Source organism: Propithecus coquereli, unplaced genomic scaffold (assembly GCF_000956105.1).
Source record: "Propithecus coquereli isolate 6110/MARCELLA unplaced genomic scaffold, Pcoq_1.0 Scaffold51, whole genome shotgun sequence".
In the NCBI taxonomy this organism is placed as follows: domain Eukaryota; kingdom Metazoa; phylum Chordata; class Mammalia; order Primates; family Indriidae; genus Propithecus; species Propithecus coquereli.
In genome coordinates, this window is record NW_012150952.1 from 6,798,547 (window position 1) to 6,823,763 (window position 25,217).

Below are 25,217 nucleotides of genomic sequence, written 5' to 3' on the forward strand. Positions count from 1 at the left end.
CCCAGCCTGAAATACTTTTTGATTATAACACCCATTATTGATGATTGCTTACGTGCCAAGCATATTGCTTGGTATTTTAGGTATATTACCACCTTTTTGTCCTGCCAGCTTTTGCAAGCAGGTTACTTATCCTTATTCACAGACAAAAATTTTGAAACAAGAAGACCTGAGACACTCAATAAGTTTCCCCCAAGCATTGCCTAGGTACTTGTAGACCCTCAATTCCTACCAAGGTCTGACTCATTCCTCCTTCAGTGCTTGTAATCACAGGGCAAGCAACTGAGACACTAACTCATTGTATCTTCAGGTCATCACTGAGTGGTCTTGTCACGTCATCCTTTAGGCAGCACCAAGAGTCACTGGCTGCAGAGAGAGAGAGGCGGCGGCAGGAGAGAGAAGAAAGGTTGCAGAGAATAGAACGGGAAGAAAGAAACAAATTCAGGTAAGAAGGATTTTAAGATTTTCTAAAATAATGAATCGAAGATTAAAGCACATGGCTTTAAAGCTGTATGTAATTGATGCTGGTGTTAAAGGGTTAGAAAATAATGTGGTTGCCTCAAATCCTGTCTGTATCTTTAAGGAAGAGAGAGACTTACCTGAAATAGGCTGGATCTGGTTTAGTGTGGCCTTTGTTTCTCCAACCATATGGCAGGAAGTGCAGATAGCCAAACACAATTAGGGATTTGTATGTTCTTGGTTCTTCTGTTATTTAAAATACTCTTATCCAGGCCTTCCTGATGACGGAGAGCCTAATTGTTTTAACTTAATTTGCCATCTCTCCCTAGTGCACCTCATGTTTTATTCATATTCTGTTGGATGCCTAAATGCTTTTCCTACTTTCTGGTTTGCTTCTTGCTTCCTGTAACAATCTTCAACGTATTTTTTTAAAGAACAATCTCTCTTCCTGTGTGGGGGGAAAGTCATTGTGTTGATTACTCTCAGCCCCTTGCCTGCTGGTCTCCTGGTTTCTGTCCAGCTCCGGGGATGTGTTCCTGGGTGTGGCCCATTCCCCGTTCCATATCTTGACTGGCCTGTCCCCACTAAGTCCAGTGTCCCTGAGCTTCTCCTTTAGCCAGTTCACCTGTTCTCTGCATCCTCCAGCTTCACCTCCCTGACACCTCTCTACTGGGCTTCATGCTGTGCTGTGCTTTATGGATACAAAACACTTGCTGAATCTTGCCGTGCACATTTCATTCCTTCCACTCTTCTTACCTCCTTTCCCTCTCTCTCCTCCTCCTCTAGTATTTTCTTTCCCTTCCTCATCTTCCTAGTCATCTTCCCTGTAGCTTCTACATACATAGCTTCTCCCCGCCCCACTTCCTGTTTCCTTGGTTCACTTCCTGTCACAAACCATATTCCCATCAATTACTCCCAGTTACTACAAGGAATGTATGATGTTTTCAGTGAAGATTTACAGATTCAATAACTTAATTTTTTCCACAAGCCAAGAAGAGTATGTTTAATTGTAGAAATGATCGAAATATGAGTAGAGTTGTGAAATTGCTTAAACTGTGTGTCACTGCTTCATGAAAACAAATACCCCGTGTTTGTGGGTGAAATGCTAATCCTAGCTTTTGTAAGACTGGGTGAATGGGCTGCATGAAATAAATTGTTTGGCATACCCAGAGCTGTCAGATTTCTACTAAATGATATGTGGAAATGCCAGCCTTGTATGCACTATTTCTCATAAGGTAGTTCTGAAAGTTGTCAATTTTGGAAAGATCAATTCTTGAAAGCCCTGAAATAGGTTAAATGCTTCTTAATTTATGGTTTTCTGAGAGATCTGCATATTTTACTGCCAAATAGCAGCAAGAATCTGACTGAAATATGTGGAAAATTCAGAGATTAGCTTACATCCAAAGATTTTTGATGGAAAACCTCTAAAACAGGGTACCAGTTCTTGGTAAAATGAAATCATCCTGTTTCCTACTGTATCATTGAATGCAACCATAAATCATGGGAAGTATGCACGGAACTCTGAACACTGAAATGTAAAAGGGAGCAGGTGAATTGGGAAAGGAGACTAAAACTCCAAGTTCCACCAAACTGGTGAGAATTTACCGTTTTTTACCTCCAGTGTCACTTGGCGTGTACTCAAAGGCACCCCAAATCTAGAAGCACATACCAACTATGGACCAGAAGAGCTCCCAAAAAAGCCCTCTTTTTATGGACTGAGGCACGGTAAGGGGAATTGTTAAGGGTCAGAGAGTAGAGAAATCCTGTTTTTTCTTTCTCTCCTACCCCAGTCTCCAATCAATGTTACTAAAGAAGCACAGTGATGGCAGCAATGTTCAGGCAGGCACCTAAAACTCTAAGGGAGGAAAACTCTTCCTCTGACCAGAAAAGCTCTGTGACCCAACAAGCAGTAGGTAAATCATAAGCTCTCTGTCCTCTTGCTGCATTGCTCTGGATGCATATGTGGTTACCAAAAGCCAATACATCAGAACAGGGAAAATGCAGCCCAAGCTTTCCAGCTTGAGGACCAGGAAGGGAAACCCAAGATGAGCCAGAAAGCGTTAGGAAAGTCACAAAGAGCAGGAAGATGAAGAGAGCACTCCTGAGCTCATATCTGATTTGTGAGTATGTGCTTTTGAACCTAAACAACACAACATAGATTTCGAGAAATAAGGACAAAGTGGATCACCACCCAGGTCCCAGAAAACTGAGCTAATATTAGAACTAATATCAGAAGATGGGTTTCAAGATGCAGGCTGAACCTAACCTGGTTGATTGACTGCTAATACAAAACCAAATCATAGAATTTAAATAATACCCAAAATTTCATCACGAAATATGTAAAATGTATAGAATACAATCCAAAATAATTTTTCATACAAAGAACCAGGAACACTTTAACTCAGAGAAAAAAGAACCAAAAAATGCTAACCACAAAAGGACATAGATGTTGCAATTATCAAAGACTTTAAAGTAGCCATTATAAACATGCATCAAGAAGTAAGGAGAAATACTCTTGAAACAAATAAAAAGATAAGGCTCTGAAAATAAATAAAAGACATAAAGAAGAATTGAATGAAAATACATATAGAACTGAAAAATTTAAAAAAAAAGATAAAAAAAATTCACCAGCTGTGTTTAATAGAAGAATGGCAGTGAGAGAAGAAAGTCAGTGAGCCTGAAGTTAGAAAAATAGAAATTTTCCAACCTGAAAATTAAACAACACAAACAAAAATTGAACAGAGTGAACAGGGCCTTAATGACCCATGTAGTAATACCAAAATGTCTACCATTCATGTCATTGGAGTCCCAGAAGTATAGGACAATAGGACAAGAGTGTTTTGTAACATATGTTCAGCCATTATGTCCTTCATATATTGGCAGAGTGAGGATTAGACCAGGATGCCTGTCGTCAGAGATATGCTCATAACTGTTCATTTTTTGCTCTTGGTTTCAAATGATTATCACTTGTCATTTAAGAACACAGATCCTGGCAAAATGACCCTTGTCCAGGAAGGAAAGACAGTCATCAAGACAGACAATAGGCAACTATTAATTATGGTGATTGCAGTTCCATATTTCTGAGGGTGTGTGTGAAAAGAAATTCAAAAAAAGGAAATAGGAAAATATTTATAAAGTAGTCCCTGGTATTACTCAAATGGTTGACCTTTCATCAGCCATTTCATTGATTTAAATTGTTCACGCTCCTTGTGCTTTTTGCAACACATCTAAAATGTGTTTCTTATTTGTTGTGATTTTCATTGAATGTGGTCTTAAGCTTCCTGGGTTATTGGAATTTTAGTTCTAGTGTGGAAAGTGATGAGGATAGATGCTTATAAATGATGATGAATCTGAGTCCTTGTTGCATCTTTCTCCCCATCCTAATCTGCTTTAGTCCCTCTGACTTAATTGTCCCTTTAATATCCAGTTACCAGTGTACCAAGGGGTAGAATACTTAAACTACATTATGAGTTCCAATGTAGAAAACAATGATGTCAGGATTCTCCAGGAAAATAAATGGTCCACTGAGAAGTGACTGACCACATTTTTTTTTTTTTTTTTTTTTTTTAGACAGGGTCTTGCCCTGTCACCCAGGCTGGAGTACAGTGACGTCTTTATAGCTCACTGCAACCTCAAATTCCTGGGCTCAGGCCATCCTCCTGCCTCAGCCTCTGAGTAGCTGAGACTACAGGCGTACACCACCACACCTGGCTAATTTTTCTATTTTTCGTAGACACGGGGTCTCCTCCTTGCTTAGGATAGTCTCAAACTCCTGACCTCCAGCAATCCTCTCACCTTGGCCTCTCAGAGTACTAGGATTATAGGCATGAGCCATCATGCCCAGCCTGACTGTGTAGTCTTAAACTTAGATTCACATTGGAATCTCACCAGCAGGAACAGAAAAACAAAACATGAAAATTGGATGAAGTTGGGCATCTTGCGGGTGCAGTCAAAAGAGAATATACAAAGCAAGAGCTTCCAGTGATCCCAGCATGGAAACTGGGAGTGTGATGGATGTGGAGAAAGGACATGCAAACTCTGGAGTGCAACATACATGGCCAAGGCACTTGGCCTCACTTGGATTTAGTTCTTGAGGTGGATGTGGTGAAGCTGCTAGAGCTTAACTAGATGCCAGTCACCTCCAGAAATTTGTTTGCTTGGAATTGCCATATTTTACTGAAGTATTTTTTTTAAGATTCTCTTCCCTCCTCCCTCATACACTTACATTCTTTCTGAAGAGTAATTAGTAGTGTCTCTGGGTGAATCCAGAGACCCTGTGATTTTATTGAAAACCAATTGTAATCAGTACTTTTAAAGGATAGTCCTTAAATTTCACTTTTAAAAATTCAACTGCAACCATTTTTCATTTCTGAGGCAATAGTGGGCTTTCATGATATACTGTTATAATTTCTTGGGAATTTTGTGAGCATCTAATTGTTATTTTCCTTTCCTATTTGTTCTGCAAATTTCCGTTAGCCGAGAATATTTAGACAAAAGAGAGGAGCAAAGACAAGCAAGAGAAGAAAGGTTTGTATATCTCTTCTTTTCCATTATACTCAAATGGCATGCGACTTCGCACTGTTAACCGAGCATGCTGAGGAGACTGTGTTCTTACAATAGCTTCACCTGGGACACCTAAGACCTTGGATAACTGCTGTTTTGCTGACTAGAGTATCCTGGTTGTATAAATTTTCCAGCAAAGTTCAGATTTATTATTTAGTGCCTTTGTGGTGAAATGTATGTGTCTGGTCCTCCCAAGGTCTTCTCCACATGAGCACATTAGTATTAGCATATGACATATGGTGTGTATTTGTACTTACAGCACCACTGACGAGGCTGGGTTAGGGGTCCCTACTGTGTGCTTCCGTGCCACTTGGTCAGCATTCCTTCAACAAACCGAGCACACACACTGTGCCGAGCACTGGCTAGGGTGCCAAACATGCCTGAGGTTCTTGCTGGTTGTGCCTGATCACTTACTTGCCTCTCTACTGAGCAACGCTCAGTTCCTGGATGGCAGGAACCATTCCCGGTTTTCCTTTGTTTCCCTAGTTCTTACCACAGTGCTTGGCATTTAGAAGTGATGCGTGGGATATGTGAGCAAATGAATGAACAGCTTAGTTTAAAATATTCAAGCTGTAAACTAGTTTGTTAATTTCAGTGGAAACGTGCTTTACATCTCAACAAAGATACAAAGCTAATCTATTCAATGCCCCATGAATGTAGATAAGCAAAGGGAGCTGCTTTTGCAAGTAGGCTGACAAGAGACAAGTTTTTACCGTCACAACACAGCCTGCAGTTGTCCCCTCCACCACCAGATGGGGTGACAGCATGGAGAGGTGGGAAGGCTGATTTTACACGTTTTACACCACAGCCAGCTGGGGACCTAACAATTTCTGGACTATGACAATAAGAAGTGGGATTGTGCTAATTTTTAAAATACCAGTTAAATAGATCAGGACAGTCTGAGATAGGGAAGAGTGGAGATTGCTCATGTTCAATTAAAAAATTAGATGCTTAGATCAGTTTCATAAATAAAACTATGTCGTTGCTTTAACTGTAACATTCTACTAGATTATTGTCATCCTAACAACCAGCCATGGCTAGCAAAGTTACAGTGAAATATGCTGGTAAAGACACAAGAACTAACTAGTATCTGTTTTTGACATCAGAGGGCATAACATACTTACGGTGAAAATGCTGTTTACTTTCTGCTCAGGCAAAGGGAATTAGATTTAATTTTTTTAGTTCTTCCTCCAGATTCTGCCCTTCCTTGAGCTTTTGACAACTACAACTAGACTGTCGGGTTATGTCTGCACAGGCAAAGCTTGGCAGCTCCCAGGGAGATGTCTGGGTGTTGTGTCAAGGTCTGAACTGGCTCAGACTGACTTTGAAATCTTCCCAAACCACTGAAGTCCAGCTCCTTCTGGATATTATTTACTGCTCCTTTTCCCGAACAGGCCTTTATTGGTCTGGGAAACTCGTGCAGAGGAGGTTGCTACTCCCCTCCTCCCTCCTCTGGTTCTACCCTTAGTGCTTGCCCTCGGGCTGCCCATCGGCCTGGGTGCAGGAGCAGGCCCTCCAGCCCCCGGCGATTCTTCCCTTACAGACCGCCTGTCTGTTTACACGCAGGTCTGGGGAAGGAGCCCCGCATTTCCCTTTGGTTTGGACTAGCCACTTTTCTTAGTTTCCTTCTTGCATTACCTGGTGAAGATGGAAGTGAAGAACATAGACTTTTATCTCTGTTTGGAAAGCTATTGGGGGTTCCTGGTAAGCCAGGAAAAGATAAGATTTCCAAATATAACAATTTGGAAATCGATGGAGAAACTAATAGGAATCAGAGGTAGAAAGAAGTCCAGAAATAAGGAAGAGGGCTCCATCTGTTAACTTTTCAAGACAGAGCCAAGCGTGTTCGTCAGGTCCCATGTCTCTTATGCTTAAAGCAAAGACTCAGAAAAAGACAGCCGGAGTCACAGCGGATGGTTTTTGAGGTTTGTATCATGTAAGTGTAACAAGACGAATGTCCTTTTATTTTGAGGTGTGGTAGCCATCCAGATACGTGTTATTTCATATCATTGCACTCCAAAATTTCAGGCAAACTGTGTTATTGACAGTGGTGTAGACCAGGAATAAGTTTCTATTGAGATGCTGCTTCTGATTTTTTTAAATATTAGAAGAAAGGCTTTATATGATAATGACAGATTAAAGTGACATTCACAGATAATTTAAAGGAAATAAAAAAGAAGGGGTTAGTAAGGAATGAGAGCCAGGCTGGGGATGTGCTGGGGTGGTGGCAGGGGAGGATCAGTCGAGTTTGGGTTTGTCAGTCTGAGGGGGATGGCAGGACGTGGAGAGGAAATGCCTTCTGGCACACGGGCTATGGGAGCAGAGTGCAAGGGAAAGGTTGGGACTGGGCTAGGATTTCGGCAGTTATGCGTGAAAGTGATCAGTGGAGCAGTGAGAAAGGGTTCTGAGCATTGCTTAGAAGGACTGAGGACAGGGTAGAAGTTAGTGGGAGCCGATTTTGGTTTAGCGTCAGGAAGGATTTCCCAGTACAAAGTGGCAGCAGAAGCCATCAGTGAGTGGGTTTAGGTTCATCTCGAGTCAAGCGGGGCTTCTGTAGGGCCCTGTGAAAAGCGACCGAGCCGCAGTACCAGCCCTGCCGCCGTACCCTGGTGAGCGCTGGGGTTCATCCCCGTCATTTATTTGCCTCTCTCTCCTCCACTGAATTGTGAGCTCCGTGAGGGGGGATTTTTTTCATGTTTATTATTAAATCTCTAGTACCTACTATAGTTCTTAGCATGTGACAGGTGCTTGACAAATGTTCCATAAATAAATGAAAAGATGAATGAATAAACAAATGATATGGGCAGAGGTAGATAGGATAAATGGGAATGTTTAGATGAAAAGGTAGAAAGTCTTGGGGCTGTGGGTTGTGGATAGAAAGCCCATTGCTCTCACCAGGGGAGGCTCCATCAGCGTCTGTTGGCTGGGTGTGGCCTCATGTGACAGCAGGGACGTGTGACAGTTATTGCATGAGGCGGTGGGCTCCCCGGATCAAGTACTATTGGGCCGTGGCACTTAGAGTCACTGTCTGAGAGAAGGTCATGACATAGGTCAGGCTTCCTCCCCAGGGACTGCTGGAGGTTCTCTGGGGCCAGGGGTGGCTGTGCTGCAGCTCTGTAAATGCTGGCAGCATGGCTCTCCTGTGCCCAGGAAGTCCACCGTCCTCGTCACTCTGGCCGTTGCGGACGAACACTGCTGCTGCTTCTTCAGGAAGGTTCAGTGCTCTTAACCTCCACCTCTCTCTGCCCCTGACGTTTAAAAAAGTTTTTAATTGTGATCAAATGCATATTCCATGTTGTGTGTACAGTTCAGTAGTGTTAAGTGCATTCACATTACTGTACAATTTGTCTTCAGCACTCTTATAAAACTGAAATTCTATACCCATTAACCCAGCAGTCCCCAACATTTTTGACAGCAGGGACTATTGTGGAAGATAGTTTTTCCACAGAAAAACTGGGGGATGAGGGGGCGTTGCTGCCTCAGTTCCACCTCAGATCATCAGGCCCTGGATTCTCATGGGGAGCCCTCGCATGCACAGTTTTCAGTGGAGTTCGGGCTCCTATGAGGGTGCGATGCTGCCGCTGAGCTGATGGGGGCGGGGCTTGGGTGGTGACACGAGCTATGGGGAGCAGCTGTGGGTACAGGCGGGGCTTTGATCACTTGCCCAGTGCCTCCTGCTGGGGTGGGGGCCACAGCATTAAATAACTCCCCCTCTCCCCACCCCTACCCCTACCATTTTTGTCTACTACACAAACATCACATTCCTTGGGACAATTAGGAATTGTCCCATGTATCATGGACCCTCCGTGATGGCATCCATGGGACCAAGGGCTGCACAGGCATAGTTTTTGAGTCACACCTACCCAGGGTCTGGGATGAGCGGCTCTTGGAGTCCTTCAGAAAGTCGGGGGAGCCCTTGGCTGCCAGCACATGCCTGCCAAGGCTGCCCAGAGGGAGGGGCGTGGGAGGCCAGGACCAGGACTGGGCCAGCGAAAATGAAGGCCATAGTGGGTTGTCTTCCTGGCTGGAATATTTCCTGCGAGGCCTCATTGCCACCCTCCCTGGACTTTTCTGAACTCCTGCTCTGCAATTCTGATCTCTTCCTGATGTCCCGGGCCTGTCCTGGTCCCATTCCTTGCCTGCTCTCTCCTTTCGCAGTAGGCTTGGCCTGGGGTTGAAATGCCTGTGCTCATGTCTCCTCTTGGGCTCGCAGCATCCCCAGCCTTGAGGGTGCCACCGTCCCATGTAAGACACGCCTCCTGGGGGCCTGCTTCGTGCCCTCAAGATCATTTTCTCCCCAAGGTTCCTATTACTTCCACAGCCTGGTGCGTTTTCCTTGCCAGCCTAAATTAAGTTCTGGAACACATTCCTTTTGTTACCTCTCTTACCTTTTGAGAGGTGATGCTGGTGACAAGGGAAGTGCAGAGTTTCTGAGTCTTTCTCTCCAGGTCTGGCTTTATCCTGTACCTGTGAGGCAGCTGCTCTCGGCGCCAAGCCTCAGGTGTTTGTATAGACGTACATACCCGTTGCACATCTATTACCAGAGATTCACCTGAAAGCAAGCTCACCCTCACAAAAATGAAATAGGGTGCATTTGCCCCCTCAGCATCCTGGGCTGCAGGAGGGCCTCGGCAGGTGGGGTGCCGCTCCCCATGCACAGGTTTCTCCCTGCACGCTTTGCCTGCTTCCCATCAGCCCACACATTCGCAGCACCAAGGGAAAGAACAAAGGATGGTAATCATCCTGTTCACAGAAATCCAATTATCTGCTTGTTGAAAACAGACATGCACATGTGAAAAGATGACTAAATATGCCAGGCAGCAAATGTAAAATGCCATGTGAGTTGAATGGACTACATATCCGACATGAGTTCAGAGGCAAGGCCAAGATCGCTTCCAGCTGCGGTGGTCGAGGCAGGCTTCTAGGAGGGAGAGGCACACGCAAGCGTGGCCTGATGGGCGGACTGCCTTTGGGCTGGCAGGGGAAGGGGTGAGGATTCCAGATGGGGGAACCACACCCACCTTAAGGCTGGGATGGGGAGAGGCATGCTTTTTCAGTGCATTGTTTTTAAAGATTTTAAATATGTGCCGTGCCTTTCCTATCTGGGGGAATTGGGAGCATCTTGCCTGGTCCCTGATGTGAGGAACTGAAGCAGTGGATCCGGGTGCATGTGAAGTGAGGGTCTTGAGCAAGCTGTTTCACAGTTCAGCGGTGGATATGATAGTAAGAAACCTGCTACAGCTGCATTCATGCATTTATTTCCCAACAAATAATAGTGGGTAAAATTAGACATCTGGAAGAGGCACACGTTTCCAAGTTATTTTGGTCTGATCTATAAAGCGCACTATGAGGAATATGATTGGTAGCTGGTCTTAATAAACAGTTAGTGGGTTCTGCCTGCCTGAAATGCAAAACAGATGTATCTTTGTTCTTTTAAACTGACTTTGATGAATAAACTATATGTGACGTCAGGTCCAAGCTGTTGGATGTCTGCGTCCTACTCAGAAATATTTTAGAATATAAAAAAGTTTCCATGGTCGACGCTGAGAGAACAAAGTGAATTCCAGTTGCATTGCTGTTAGCATTGAAGCAGGTTCAGAAATTCAGAGAGGCAGGCCTTCATCCAAGCAACCCCTTTTGGTATTGTGGGGGCATTTTTTCCTCTCGGCCACACCGAGGGACCCACCCATCTCACAGCTGCAAGCTCTGGGTGGGTTTGCTTTTCAGCTGCCACTCCTGGGCCTTTTTGGTGGTCGTTATTGCTGGTTTGCTTTTTTGTACAAATGTTTCCAAAAAGAGCAAAATAGGATTCTGCAGCAGTGTTCCAGTGTCTGGGGACCGTGTGATGTTGCCACCTCCCCTAATTCGTTTGGTTATGAGTGACGCGGGGTTTTTAATCATTAGCATCTTGGCTTTGCCGGGTGGTGTTGGCAGCCTGACCCTCCAGTCAGGCCTGCGCTGTGCTCTGTGCATCAGGAAACCAGCTCGCTCTGCAGGTGTTTCGTCCATAAACAAGCATCAGCCACGGACTCCTCTTTCTTTTGACGGAAACCCTTTGGAATTTAACTTTCAGATACAAATACTTGGAACAGTTGGCAGCCGAGGCGCACGAGAAGGAGCAGAGAAGCCGGAGCGTGAGCCGGGCCAGAGTCGACCTCTCCTTGGACCTGACCTCACCGGCAGCTCCCGCCTCCCCTGCCCCTCAGAGCCACAGCCCGTCATCTTTAGACTCGCAAGAGGCTCTCACGGTATCGTCCTCCTCCCCGGGAACACCTCAGCATCCCCCAGGTGAGTGCAGGGGAAAAGAGGGAGAGTCGATGGGTTAATGTCAGGCTGCTTCTGGGCAGCCGTAAGGATTCCAAACTGCAGACTAACACTGAAGTAGCAACTACAGCACTACTGCACTCGACTAGTCTAAAAACAAAAGGAAAAAAAGAAATGAAATAGCAACCACAGGCAATAAGGGGGTGGCTGCAACCTGCACTGTCACTAATAACCTAGACGTCTTCAGAGCCACTTACAGTAAAGCAAAATTACTCATAAAGGTCATCAACGTATGATCATTGAGAAGGAAGAGTATAGAAAATAAGACTGACTTGGACATTTAACCCTAAAAACCAGAGTATTCCATTTATAATTTGGATATGTGGGATCTGCCCAACAAACTGACCACTTTTGAATGTTCTTACCCTAGGAACTGTTGGTCTAGTTTAAAATTAAACTGAAGGAGAATAAAATTAATTAAAGCAAGCAAATAAAAATGTGGATCTACTGGAAATAGAGGTTAAATGTCAAAGAAGAAAAAAAATTAAAATTGTAAAAATTACTGGCTTGTGGTTGCGGGGGGGTATGAGTGCACGCTTATGTACGTACAGTCTCTCCCTGGAGAAATTCTGTCAGCTTTATTTGGAGAAGAACAGTGATATTGTTCACTGCAGTTTTGAGCATCAGCCGTTTTCCTGGCTGTTCCGCACATTGTGGGTCCGTCTTCTTGCACATTAACACAGAGGATGGATCTCGGGCACAGACTCTACACGGCGCATGTTGATTAACACCGCTGCCAGCACTGTTTGTTTTAGTCGAGTGTTATGGCTTAATGCCTGATGTAGACTTAGCCAACTGAAGACAGCAGAGACACTAAACTTTTAACTCTAGGAGCATTTGACTAAATATGGTGTAAAGTTTAATTTAAACAAGCCAGGACGCCATGACCTCAGCAGAACTGGATGTAACGGAATGATAGCGTCTGTCCAGTTCTTTGCTGGCATTCTGAGCCTCGGCTCATTCTGCAGGAGCAGGCTGGCCGCACCATGGCTTTCCGTGACGTCCAGTTACTCCTGGTCCCGGAGCCAGGGAAGACTGTCCCAGGCAGATGGCTCAGTCACAGATGAGTAATGTCGGTTTTAAAATATTGAGACTCTGAGAATCAGGAAAACAGACCGTTCTATAAAATCCATGTGCTGTGCCTCCTCCACCCTGCCTCCTGTCATTGCTGTGTTTACATTGTGGTATTTCCGGAAGCAATGTGAAAATATCTTCCTGCAAAGTTGCGGTTCAGCACTGAATCTTGGGACTTTTAACTCCAGGAATTGTATTTTAATACTTTAGCAGCTTACAGAGTAACTGTCTAAACTGTGAAACACAGAACAGCTCCAAGCTGAGAGGGGATTGTCAGTGTCTATAAATACTGTTTGTCCTCAAAGTTTAATCTACGTGACGTTTGTGACAAAAGACAGTTCCTCATGTATTTAGTCCAATTACAGTTGAACTTGAGGCCATTCTATCCAATTAAAAATACAGAATATTTTAAACTTCAAGAAGAACACAGAAAATAGTCATTTTATATATGATATACAGTATGGATGTGGGGAAGGTATCACGCTATGTCAGTATGCTTTCACAAAGATAATAGCAAGTGTCATTTTCCTCTTCAGGGAAGGGCTTAATAGAGACTGAGAGAATCTTTGACTAACATCACACAGTAAGTGACATGTGCGTCTGAAAAAGGAATGTTGAACTTGAAGTTATATGTAATCACAAATTAATAAAATAGCATCGTATGATGGTATTTGCTTTTTTTTCCGGGAAAAAATGAAAAGCACTGCTCCTGTGGGATCTAGAAGAGCTGTCTGTCATATGTTAAGTGTTACCATTCTTGTCCCAATCAGTGGGAACCAGCAAGGTATTATCACTTCCTTGTCTAATGTGTAACTGACTTAAAAAATTAGAAATTACAAGCATATAAAAAGAAATGCTGCAAGAGGGTGGTCTCGCAAAGAACTGCTGGGGCTTCCTTCTGCTTTGGGGACTTTTGCCCTTGTGACAGAAATGCAAAACTGATATGACAGAAAGCCTTTTCTCAGCCCAGTTTGTTGTTCTTTGAAACATTCTGCCGGCACCCAGTTAATAGTGTTTTCTTTTGACCAGGTCCCATTTTCAAATGTTCAAAGTGACTTTTTGCTTATCCCTGACATTTCTAATATCCTGACATCTGGGGGAAGAATCAAAAATATAATCACACATCCAGATGTTTGTCCTGTACCAAACACCTGGCATTATGTGGTCCAAATGTGCCAGGCACTGACTTGCTTTTTCATTCTTTCTCCTTGTGGGATCAAATGATCATAACACACTTCACATTTCTGCAGCACTCTGCCCCTTGCTCCCAAATGCTGCTATTTAATATCTCGCCATGTACCTGGGTGAGTAGGGGAGATGTTATTCTCTATATTTTACTGAGGCCCAAATATATTGGAAGATTTGCTTCAGATCTTGCTGGCACAGTGCTGGGAATAGAACCCAGTGTTTCCACTCCCATCCCGGCCATGTATCCTGAGCTTGCGGTTCCCTGGTATTTGTGGTGATGTTCACATTGACACCGTCCCATCGCTTTGCTAACTGTCTCCCCAGTAGCTGCAAAAATTGTGATCTGTCTTTCAGAGTTAAAAGGAAAAACTAATATTTGTTATTAAATCATATATACCTCAGGATTAAAGGTCCTTTTATGAATTTGTTAGATTCTGGAGAACTTTCGAAACTCCTTTTCCTTTCCCCTTACAAACTATATTTTCAAAAAAGGGCGGGCTAATGGTAAAATACTAATAGCATTATGTACCATCTAGTGAAATCTTTCAGCCCAAACCCTTCCCAGCTCAACCTGTTGTAACTTCCGTGTAAGTGCTGCCACTGACCCCATCAAGTCAGTGTGTGCTTGGATGATTTTTCCATGTGGCCTGTTTGTGACTCAGCAGGTGTGTGTCCCTCTATGGCTTGGACTTAGTGGCTATGGTCTGAGTATTTTCCCTCTTTGTAAAGTGACCATGCCCAAGCGAGGAAAACACATGCATGTGTGTTCTCATTTGCACCGTGTTGTAATTAATGGAGATGATGATCAACCTAAAGTTCAGGGAAACACAGAAGGGCATCTTTCTATGTCCATTGCTTTGATAGCCTTTCCTTATTTTCACTGAGCCCTGGGGGTGCATCAAAATATCTACCTAATCTTATTTCCCATTATTTTAAGAAACTCACAGATGACTCTGAAAACAAAGAAGTTATTCTCACTAATCAGAAAAGGCAGTGTTTTTATTGGGATAGAGTTCTTTAATAATGATTCTTAAGAAAGTTGCTCTGAGGATTAAAAAAGTAATAATCTGTGTGCCCATAAGTGAAGTCAGTATAGCCAGGTAACCTCTTATCCCAGTATGTATCAGATCCAGGTAACCCATTTCATGGAAACAAAGTAGAGAAAAACTGCTCACCCGCAAACCATAGGTTGATGGTCCCTCCAGGGTATCCCAGGGTCGAACTGCTTTCCCTGGAGAGCCAGAACTATGCTCCTTCCTTGCTGCATTCCTCATACAGGAGTCCCTCCTGAGGCCATGTAGAGAGAAATGATCTTTTCCAGTGGAAGGAAGCTGCTGTCAAGTATCTTTTGCCCACTGACCTGGCCATGAAAGCAAACATAATGGCTAGATTATCTTTTATTAGTATTGGCTCAGTACTTTTTGTATTGCACGCAGAAATACTACTTTAGAGATGCATTTGAAATTGTTGCCACACTATATTATTTTTACGTCAGGGGAAAATACATTCAACAGCGATTTTTTTTCCCTACCTGTAAATGGATTCCTTGGTATTTCTAAATGTCTCATTGTTGGGCCCTGGAGATACAAAATGTGGCCTAGATAGCCATGGCCTGCTCACCAGCATTTACCTAGCAGCATTTACAGAAACGGACAATGGTATACTGATATTTCCTTCCACAGATCCAAACATTTAAAGTGCTAGAAACTATGAAAATTCTTCTACCCTCCTGATCTTCAAACCTGAAAATAACATATAGATGTATAGTTATATCATGAAGTGTTCAGTTTATTTAAATGAGTATTCATTTTTCCTGTGGGGGCCCATTCATCATTTTGGCTGTTGTCATTGTTACCAGTGACTGAGCATCTTTGTCACCTTTGTGGTGTAGCACGTATGTTTTGAGTCTCCTTCAGGTGTAGGCACTCTCCTAGGTTACCTAATCCACATGGCAGAAATCAGAAACATCTGGTATCCTATTTCCAGCTGGCATGGTAGCAGTGGAATATCATCAATCATCAGCCTAACGCTGCACGCTGGTTCTCTTGCATAAAGCTTTTGGATGCCTCCAGTCCAGTGTTTCATGAGTTGGCAGGAAACTAGATTCCTTGTGGTTCTGTGACTCAGGGCTGCCCTACCCCCTACCCCCACCCCCACCTTCCCACCTTCCCACCCTGCCTGCCTGACTGCTGCTACTCGATGCTATGTAGTCAATTGGACAAAATCTCTCGGGAACTCCACCCAAGGCCAAGGCCCTACCTGCTGCACCTGCTGTGGGATTTTACTGAGAGTCTTGGCCAATCGCTGGATATTTTTTTTGCCTTGCCATGTCCACTCTCTAAAAATGGAAAAAGGCAAAAATTTCCCTTTTTCTCCCTGCAGAACCGACAGTTGTCTGCAGTATGTTTTCTTGTACCATATTTTGAAACATTAAACAGTCTCAAGTCCTTCTGAAGTAGACAAAGTGTAAACCTTAAGTAAAGAGAAGGCACAGAATGGCACTGGAATGTTGGTGAAGGGGGCATTATCTGATCAATATGGACGATTTCCTAGGCAGCTATTAGGTGTCAAGAACTGTGAAGGGACTGGACTGAGAGACTTTACCCTACTGGCAAAGCTAATAAATTAGCCTGCCACAATTTTAGAGATGCTGGCAGAAGACACAAAACTCCAGGGTCAGAGATAAAGGGCATTATTACTTGTAGCAATACTAGTAGCCAGAGTATCAGCATTTGTGCCATTTCCCCAAGCCCCAGGTCCCACAGGGTGATACCTACACACACCTTGTGAGGAACCTGAGGAGAGAAACCCTGTGCCTAGGGACTCCAAATCTTTTGTCACGGGCAGTAAGCATGCCTTGCCTTCGTTCCAGAGGAAGACGTTATCTTTGTTATAGTGTGCAATAAAGCAACCGGCCCTTTGCCCTGGAGAGAGACGCTATTTCTGTCTTCCAGGCCTATTTCACTATACACACACATGCTTAGAAAGATATTCTAGAACAAAGGTTATCAATGTCTCTGCTTGTAAGACTGCAGAAACATGGGAAATCCATAGGAATTGTTTCCCAACATGAGAGTATAATGGTTTTTAACCAACTTTTTTATCAAACTTATATCCTAAAATCTGTTTAATGCAAACAAAAAATTCAAATTTTGAACAGCAATTAGCTTGCTTATTCGTACTTAACAAAAGGAGCATCGGGAGCTGTGAGACCCCGCCTGGAGCAGGCTCTTGGCATTGAGGAGCTTCCCTGCATCTGGAGGTGCTCCCAGAGAACCCAGCTCATTGGCTGGGGGAGACGTCAGTGCCTTTTGCCCTAGGTGGGAGCCTTGGAGCAGTGCTTCCAGGTAGTTAGGAGCCTCCATGTGTCGAGACAATGAGGATTCTTCAGTCAGTGTGGTACTTTGAGTTTCCAGTCAGGGACTGAGACCTGGGAAACAGCAAAGGGGAATAACTATTGGGTTCCTTCCAGCGTCACTGTCTTCGCTCAGGACCTTACTCATCACTCCACCATCCCCCTTTCCCCTAGTGTCTCTGCCTTTCCCCCATCCACTTCTGTAATGCATTTGTACAAAATGATACAATACCTGCAGTGTAGCAAGACATGCACATACTGGTTTTCCAGTCCCCAAAATATGATATTTCCAGAGAACCCTTGGTGTCAATGACCCCGCAATGCGTCTTGTCTGCCTCTGGACGTGGCAGGCATCTTTAGAGCCTTTTGAAGCCAGAACTGACCCGAGAAAGCTGCGCCCACCAGATACGTTGGGAAGCTCCAGTAGCTTTTTGTTAACTGTCTGGAACTAGCCCCTCTGGATCTCTCCACATCCTCTAGATAATCTCCAGACCAAATGTGATAGTTGCCTTTCATGTCATCTAGTCTACATTTCTCATCGTTTTGTTGCAGTTTTCTCACTGACTCTTCTTCTTCCTGCCCCTTAAGTGATGGGTTTTTCTGAAGTTCCTCCCCAGGTCCCCTCTCTTTTCATGCCAAACCCTCTCTCGCATCCCAACTGTGATTTTTTTTTTTTTTAAGAGATGGGGTCTCACTATGTTGCCCTGGCTGGTCTTGAACCCCTGGCCTCAAGTGATCCTCCTGCCTCGGCCTCCCAAAGTGCTGGGATTACAGACATGGGGCACTGCTCCCCGCCCCTACCTGTGATTTTTAACTACCACCCACGTGCTGAAAAACCCCAGGTCTGTATCTCCAGCCTCAGCCTTCTTGAGCTTGGGATGTGTATATGCCACCTCCTGAGACATCTGCCTCTGAATGCTCCTCAGACTCTTCAGCCTTGCCTGGTACCAGTCTGAGGAGCATTCACGTGGGAGGTGTCCCCCATCGCTCACCCACAAGCCCCCACCCCAATCCTACATGTACCTTTTAGTCCTCATGTGAGGAAGGCCATCTCTCTTGGCCCAGCCATTTAGGCTGGAAGCACACCTGTAATTGTTGACTCCTCCCTTAATGTGTACCCCACATCCAGTCAGTCCCCAAGTGTCTCTTGTGCTCCTTTCTCTCACATAAGCCTCTTACCTCTCACTTGCCAGTGCCCTAGTCCTGGCCTTAACCATCAATGGTCTGGACCATTTCAGTCATTTCTAGTAGGTCTCACTTCTTCCAGATTCTTCCTGGCAACCCAATTAAAAAAAAAAAACTCTTTATCTATATCTTTTCTTAAATTCCTCTGGTGGTTCTCCATTATCTATGACATAAGTTCAGACCTTACATGGCATTGAAGACCCTTTGTTATCTACTTCCTACCACCACAGCCCCCACCCCATGTCATGTTCCATCTGCACCAAACCACTGTCAGTACCTGAGAAATGCCATGTTCTTTGGGGTGTGCCTCTGCGCTTGGAGTGCTTTCCTCCACTGGTGCCCATTGGACTCTCCTCCGCCTAGCGGAAGCATCCTCTCTACTCCAGAGCCTCCATGGATCCCTCTCTTGTGTTTCCCCTCCATCCTGTGCGCGGTTGGGATGCAGGGCTCATCTCACTGTCGCTGTGACGGGTGTTCCTCCCACTTGACTGCATCTTCCCCGGGGAGGGCCCCTGCTGTGCCCACATTTATCTGCAGTGCTTGGAGCAGAACAGTCATTCAGTAAAGGCTTTGAGTTGGTGAATAAACACATGTGACGAAAGAAAGACTCGCGAATCTGCAGAGACAGCTATTTCCTCTGTACCCAGGAAGAAATCTATTACATGGGACATGGATGGGGGACACATCTTTAACTATACAGGCCACTCTGGATAAAGGACTGAATTAATGATGTTAGCCTAATTAAGAGAGAGGGAACTTTTGCAGAGAGTTGACGTAATATATCTGAGCCATTTGTTTCTGAAGATCTAACTCTAATAGAGGGAAAAAGTTCAGAGGGTGCTTCTTGGCAAATGATAGTTATTTATTAACCGTCCTTTGAAGTATGCTTTGTCTTAGTCCACTGAGGACTGTTGAAACAAAATCCTATAAACTGGGTAGCTTATAAACAGCACCGTTCTTGAGACCAGGAAGTTCAAAATCAAGGTGCCAGGAAATTTGGTGCCTGGTGAGGGTCCACTGTGGTTCATAGATGATGCTTTCTTGCTGAGGAAGGGACTGGTTAGCTCTCTGACATCTCTTTTATAAGAATGCTAGTCCTATTTGTGAGGGCTCCACCCCCATGACCTAATCATCTCCTAAAGGCCCTACCTTCTACTATCATCACCTTGAGAGTTAGGATTTCAACATATGAATTCTGGGGGCACCTGAAAATTCAGTCCATTGCACCTCTTATTTTAAGTGAATTTTATTCCAATTCCAGATTTCCATTTCTTTGTGAACGTATTTGCTGAGAAGTGCAGATAAACTGGGTTGTTGACTAAGTAGAAAGCCACATGCATTCATGACCAGATGTAAATGAGGAAGGGTTAACTCTTTGGGTAGGGATTTAAAAGTGGGATTTCTAGTCATGCCCAGCTGGTTCTACTTGGGCTTGGTCAGCATCTACTGGCTCCTGGTAGAAGAGCTAATATTTTCTTTAGATATTAGTCATTTTGGTCTTATACCATCTCTTGGCTGTGATTTACAAGACAACTCTAGCCTGCAAAATATTTCAAGGAAGATATTTTTTCATCTCTGGGTTTCCTGTGCCTGGGACATGATAGGTCTCAGTAAATACTTACTGAATAAATGAGTTTTGCTACTAGTCACATTAGACCATTTATTATAATTATTAATAAAAGTAGCTATATCCTGCTAAGCTCGAAAAAATGAATTGACCAAAAAACTCAAACTCAATCAATTTATTTACTAAGTGTTATTATTTAAGACTATCTATTTTAATGCTAATGTATCCCTTCCAAAATAGCAGTTTTTGTTTTGACATCGTTGATACTTCTGTTTGGTACTTGACAAGAGCTAGAGGGGCTGTGGAAAGACATTGCCAGTTTGGAATCAGACAGCGTCTTCATTCTTGAGGAAAGGCTTGTCTGAGATTTGTTCTTACAATGAAATGAGCATCTGGTTAACCCAGGAGCTCCACTAGCCTTGCTGGGCACGCAAGGACAAATGAATATTGGAGTCGATCCTGTCTGACACTGTTTTGAACCAACATAAGACCTGTCTATCTGATTTTAGAAAAGGTATGTCTTCATAACTTCTATTCTTTAGAAAGGGTAACCTTTCATAGGGTTGATATTTTGGGTCATTTGGTTCAGGTTCAAGCTCATGATGCAGCAATAAATCCTTCAATAATCTTAAACTACTTTTTACTTTCTGTTTAGAATGTGAAATAGAATATTCACACTACATGTGATCAATATTAGAATAATTGGACCTGAAACTGGCTTCTTTTTAATCCTATATGATACCAGAGTAGAGTCATATCATAAACATAAATCAGAAGCATAGGCCGAGGGGCAAGAGCGGGGAGTGGAAATTATAATTTAAATAGTGCTTTTAATCCTGCCCAACGTGCAACGCAAGTGCGTGTCCCTGAGGGAGCATGGCACAGTGACATGGATCTGTTTTTTCTTGTGCCTTTCCTGACTCCAATGAGCCCCTTGTAGTATGAAAAAATTGCTACATCAAATGTCATTTTAGAGTTTAGAGATTTCTATCTGGGGGTAACACAGCCCATTCATGCAAGCCTGGTACCACTTATACTGAGTTCCGCTGAAGCTCAACGAAATCCTTGATTGTTGGAACCATGGAGGGTGGTTATGAGATCTATAAAGTGGCACCCTCCAAAGGGACTTTTGAAGGTAATTTTGAACATATGTAGTTTTCCTCTTAAGCAGTGGCTTAGCCCTGTTTGGAAAATCTAGCTCTGAAATTTGAGGACAAAGGTGGGCTTAATTTTTAAGGTATACAAATTCATTAATCTGTTGAGTCAGCATTTTGCAGGTGACAAGGTGTTTTCTTTTGTAAAGCTGAGTAGCTGAGTTTGTACCCATCCAAATGAAACTATTCCTATAGAGCAGTGATTCTCAGTCGGGACAAATTTGCCCTCCAGGGGACATTTAACAGTGTCTGGAGGCATTTTTGTCACCATGGCCAAACCGGGGGGCAGAGGCTGGTGCTACAGGCCTCTAGTGAGTAGAAGCCCAGGATGCTGCTAAAATCCCACAGTGAGTGGGACAGCCACTCGCAACAGGAATCATCCTACCCAGAATATCCATGGGACCCAAGCTGAGAAACCCTGCTCTAGAGTGACTGAGTGAACAACTTAGCAAAAACTGGCCTAACACCAAAGGCAAAAGCCTAAAGAATTTTCAAAGTTGTGAGTGTTTTCTCTTGGGACCTTTTTCAGCTTTACGCGATTAAACCACGAGTCTAAAGTCAATGGTGTTAGTTATTAGCTCTGAACTGGGGAGGTCGCTGGAATCTATGCAGTTGGGAGCGACTATTATAGAACTGGCTGGCCCAGCCCTTGGTTTCATAAGATCTGCCAGAAAGCCAAGTCCTGGCAAAGTCATCGAGACGCTACCACAGCTGAAATCTACTGAAGCCACCCAAAGACTTATTAAGTTCAGATCTTTCTACCAGCAATTTATCTCTTCAAAGAAAAATTGCATGAGAAGAGGTCTAATTGGCCACTCTGGACTCAGCTGTCAGGGACGTGGATGACAGCAGAGTGGGAACATTCCTGCCCACCGTCTGTTGAGTTTTTATTATGTCAGGAATGATTATATGCTTCTCCTCTGTGGCTTAAGTCACCCACCACACAGTGTAGTGCTGTGATTAACAGCCTGAGCTTTTTGGTCAGGCCACTCTAGGTTCAAATCCCAGCACTGTTGGCATAAGCTCTGCTTATCGGAGAGGTCCTGTTGGCCAGGGGTCCCTGAAGGCATTCGATGAAGGGGACGGTCTACAGAGGTGTGGGGAGGGTCAAGGGACCATCAAGGGTGTGAAGCACTCAGAGACTAGCAGTGACAGGCAGCTATAAACGGTGTTCCCACCTCCAGTCCCGAAGACACTTGGCGAATGACTGGGGCTTGGTAAGGGCTGTGGCCAGGAGAGGGAGACCAGGGGACAAACGGTGGCCGGGGCATAAACACTCCAGCCTCTCCTTCCTCTTGCCTTTGCTGGCCCCTCCAGGGGTGGGCCCGTCTGAAAGTAGGAGGGAGGGCAAGCGCGGACGGTGCTCTCTGTGAAGGTCAGCCGCCTTGAGCACGGCACAGCACAGCACAGAGAATGGGCCTGGGCAGTCTGAGAGTAGCCAGCCTACTGTGTAGTCCTGGGCAAGTTGCTTAACCTCTCTGAACATGTTTTCTCATTTCTCACGTGGGGACATTAATCTTTACTTCATATCGTGGTTGTGGGAACTAAACAGGATAACAGAATATGGTTCCTACCACGGCGCCTATGTGTAGAAGGCACTCAGTACATAGTAACTTCCAGTTTTACTTCACTTAAGGCCAAGCAGGGCCTGATGTCTGGCGAGGTTTTCAGGACCAGACGAGGAGTTGGTGGCGTTCTCTTTGTCCCTCCAAAAGCCATATAAGTGATTGTCTGCCCTGCTGATCTGGCCCAGGGAGGAGCTGGCAAGAATCCTCAGGCTGGTTCTTCCCCTCATTTCGGTCCCAGTTTTGTGATCTGCACTAGGAAAGCACCAGTCACGTTCACCCTCTGATGGGCCAGACTTTTATATTCTCTCGAAAAATCACTTAGGTTTTTCTTCCTTCCCTGGGTTCTCATGTCGATCGGTCCCATCCTGGCTTCCCAACCCCTCTCTTTCCTGTGACGTCTGTTTCTGTGGGGCAGAGAATGCCTCTTAGTGGCTGTTCTGGTTGTGGGTCCTTCCCCACAGAATGGTGATGGCCCGATTCCCTGTTACATCCTTCCGAGGGTACCGCAGACCTCTTCCTTCCTATTATTAGATACTTCTTCCTCCTTGCATAAATTATCTGTTTCCATATCCTTTCATTTAGGATTTTTTAGATTTAGATAGTTTAGATTGTTTAGATTTTTTTCCCCTCCTCCCTTGTATTTTCTCTACTCCAGCCTTAAAATCTAATTTAAAGCCCCGTCTGAGTCAGGTCAGTGCAGGTTCTGGCCAAATACATTTTTCTGGTCTTCGCTAAGTGCATTCTGGCGATGCTAAGATCCCATCAGGCTGCTCTCTCGGGCTGTGGTCCAGGAAGACAGATCCCAGTTTTGGCCGCCCTTAATGTTGCCAGGCGTTCCTTGCCATGTCCTCCGTTCATTTCCAAACTCACGCCCACCGCCGGGAGAAGGGATCCTGGGCACCTGGCCGAGCCCTTCTCACAGTTCCCCTCCTCCCTCGCACAGCCCGGGAGATGCAGTCAGAGCTTTGCATCCTTCCTCCGTCCCACGTGGTTGTGGGCAAGTGTGGGGAGCCCTGGCCACTCCTGAACTGCATGGTTTGGTTTATTACAGTCCTTCCTGAGCCTGCGCTGACGATGGTGCTGCAGGGGCCTTCCTGGTTTGGGAGCACACACCCTGTCCCTCACTGCTTGGCCACCTGGGCGCAGCCTTCCCCATGCTCCCCCAGCCTCGGCTTCCGGAGGGCGATTGCAGAGCCCTCCCCGTAGAGAGGTCTTGAGGGTTTTGGAAGGTGCTTCCGTGCGAAGTGCTCAGTAATCGTTCCTCAGAGGGAGCCAGCAGCCCTGCAGACCTCCCTGCTCCCCTCTAATGTGAACACAATTCCTCCCCGAGTTGGTGTCTGGGATGGGGAATGTCTTCCTGCTGTCTGGAGTCCCAGACCCTTACCCGTGCGTCATTCCAGTGGTGCTGTGTTTTTATTCATTTTCATCTTCTCTTATGCTCCCTTGATTGGCATTCGCCTCTTGCTCCTCAGTCTCCGTCTGCAGAGTTTATTTCCGGACTACTGTTTATTTCACATGGGCTAGGGGAGCTGCTCCCCCCATAGCTCCCAGGCACGCCCAAGCTGTTCCCAGCGGGCAGCCTGGTTTGCCTGTGATGCAGAGGTAGGCAAGAGGTCAGCAGGGGTCATCTCAGACAGGGTGAAACGTGGCCTGTCTCTACCTGAAGCAGTTATTACTGCCCTTAGGGTGAAGTCCCAGGTCCTAACCTCGGCACACAAGGCGCGTTAGCCTAACCCAGACAGCCATCCAGCCTCCTCTCACTCTCTGAGCTCCAGCCATACCAAACGGCTTTCATTTCTTGCAGCATGCGTGGGCTCCAGGTTTCTGTGTGTGCTCCTACCTCTGGCCAGAACATTCTCATGACCATTTTTTCCCATTTTTAACTCCTTTTTGTGCTTGGAGATTCTGCTGAAATGTCATTTTGGCACAGAGACTTATATCCCTTCTCAGGCCTTGCCAAAGACCCTTGCCAGATCCATGACATTTATACGAATTTTTTATTGTGTCCAGTGGTAGCTGAGAGCCTGGGATTTCCTGGTGCTGTTGGTGGTGGGGCTCGGCTGCTTTGCTGTGCAGAGTCTAAGTAGGACGTTCAGATTTCTTTTCTCTGCTCCTCTGTAACCTCCGCGATGACAGAGCTCATTCTGTCCTATGTGTCACTGTGGCTGTCACTACTGACACCAATGTTAAGCCAGAGAAAGGCTCATTAAATTCTGGGACTATTAACAGTGAGCAATGGCAAACGTTGTTTTCATCTCTAGATGTTGAAAAAGACCTTAGTTCCCTTGAGGACTTTTCCCACAGATTTATATGATGTCTCCTGTTTCCTGAGGACTCGGTGAGTGTAAATGATACTTTTCCTTATTTCTGCCAAAGGGCAGCAGGCCTGGCCTAGGGACAGTGACTCAAAAAGAACAGCGGCGTGTAGAGGACGGTGTTGGTGAGGGAGATCCTGACGAAAGGGAAGGGGAAAGGGGAGGAGAAACGTTCTGGAATTGACTATGGAGTCTCTGGGCCATCCTGGGCGCTTTCCGAGTGAGAATGTTGTGAGCAGATGCCCCAGGACCATGCTGGGGGCTCTCGGCAGGAGAGGAAGGCAAGGTCTTGGCCCTCGGGCACCTTTCGCCCTTGTTGTTCCTGCGTTTGATTAAGACAGCCAGAGAAGGGCTCTGCTGTGGACCCTGGCTGTTTGGATCGACTCGAATGTATGTGATTAGTATTTAATTTGTTCATCATTAGGATGACCTCACAAGCCACAGATTTGCAGTCAGACCCTGTGGACG

General features: G+C 45.0%; 1 protein-coding gene across 3 annotated transcripts in view; it reads left to right on the forward strand.

The window, feature by feature from the left end:
• The window catches only part of FHOD3 (formin homology 2 domain containing 3), a 447,358-nt gene that overhangs the window by 358,849 nt on the left and 63,292 nt on the right, over positions 1–25,217 (forward strand). For 2 of the 3 annotated variants that reach the window (XM_012656604.1, XM_012656603.1), the window contains 3 exons: positions 308–442; positions 4,933–4,983; positions 11,093–11,307. In XM_012656604.1, coding sequence (XP_012512058.1) covers positions 308–442; positions 4,933–4,983; positions 11,093–11,307 — 401 coding nt within the window. The remainder of the gene's footprint in view (positions 1–307; positions 443–4,932; positions 4,984–11,092; positions 11,308–25,217) is intronic. The other variant, XM_012656605.1, reaches the window with a different exon arrangement.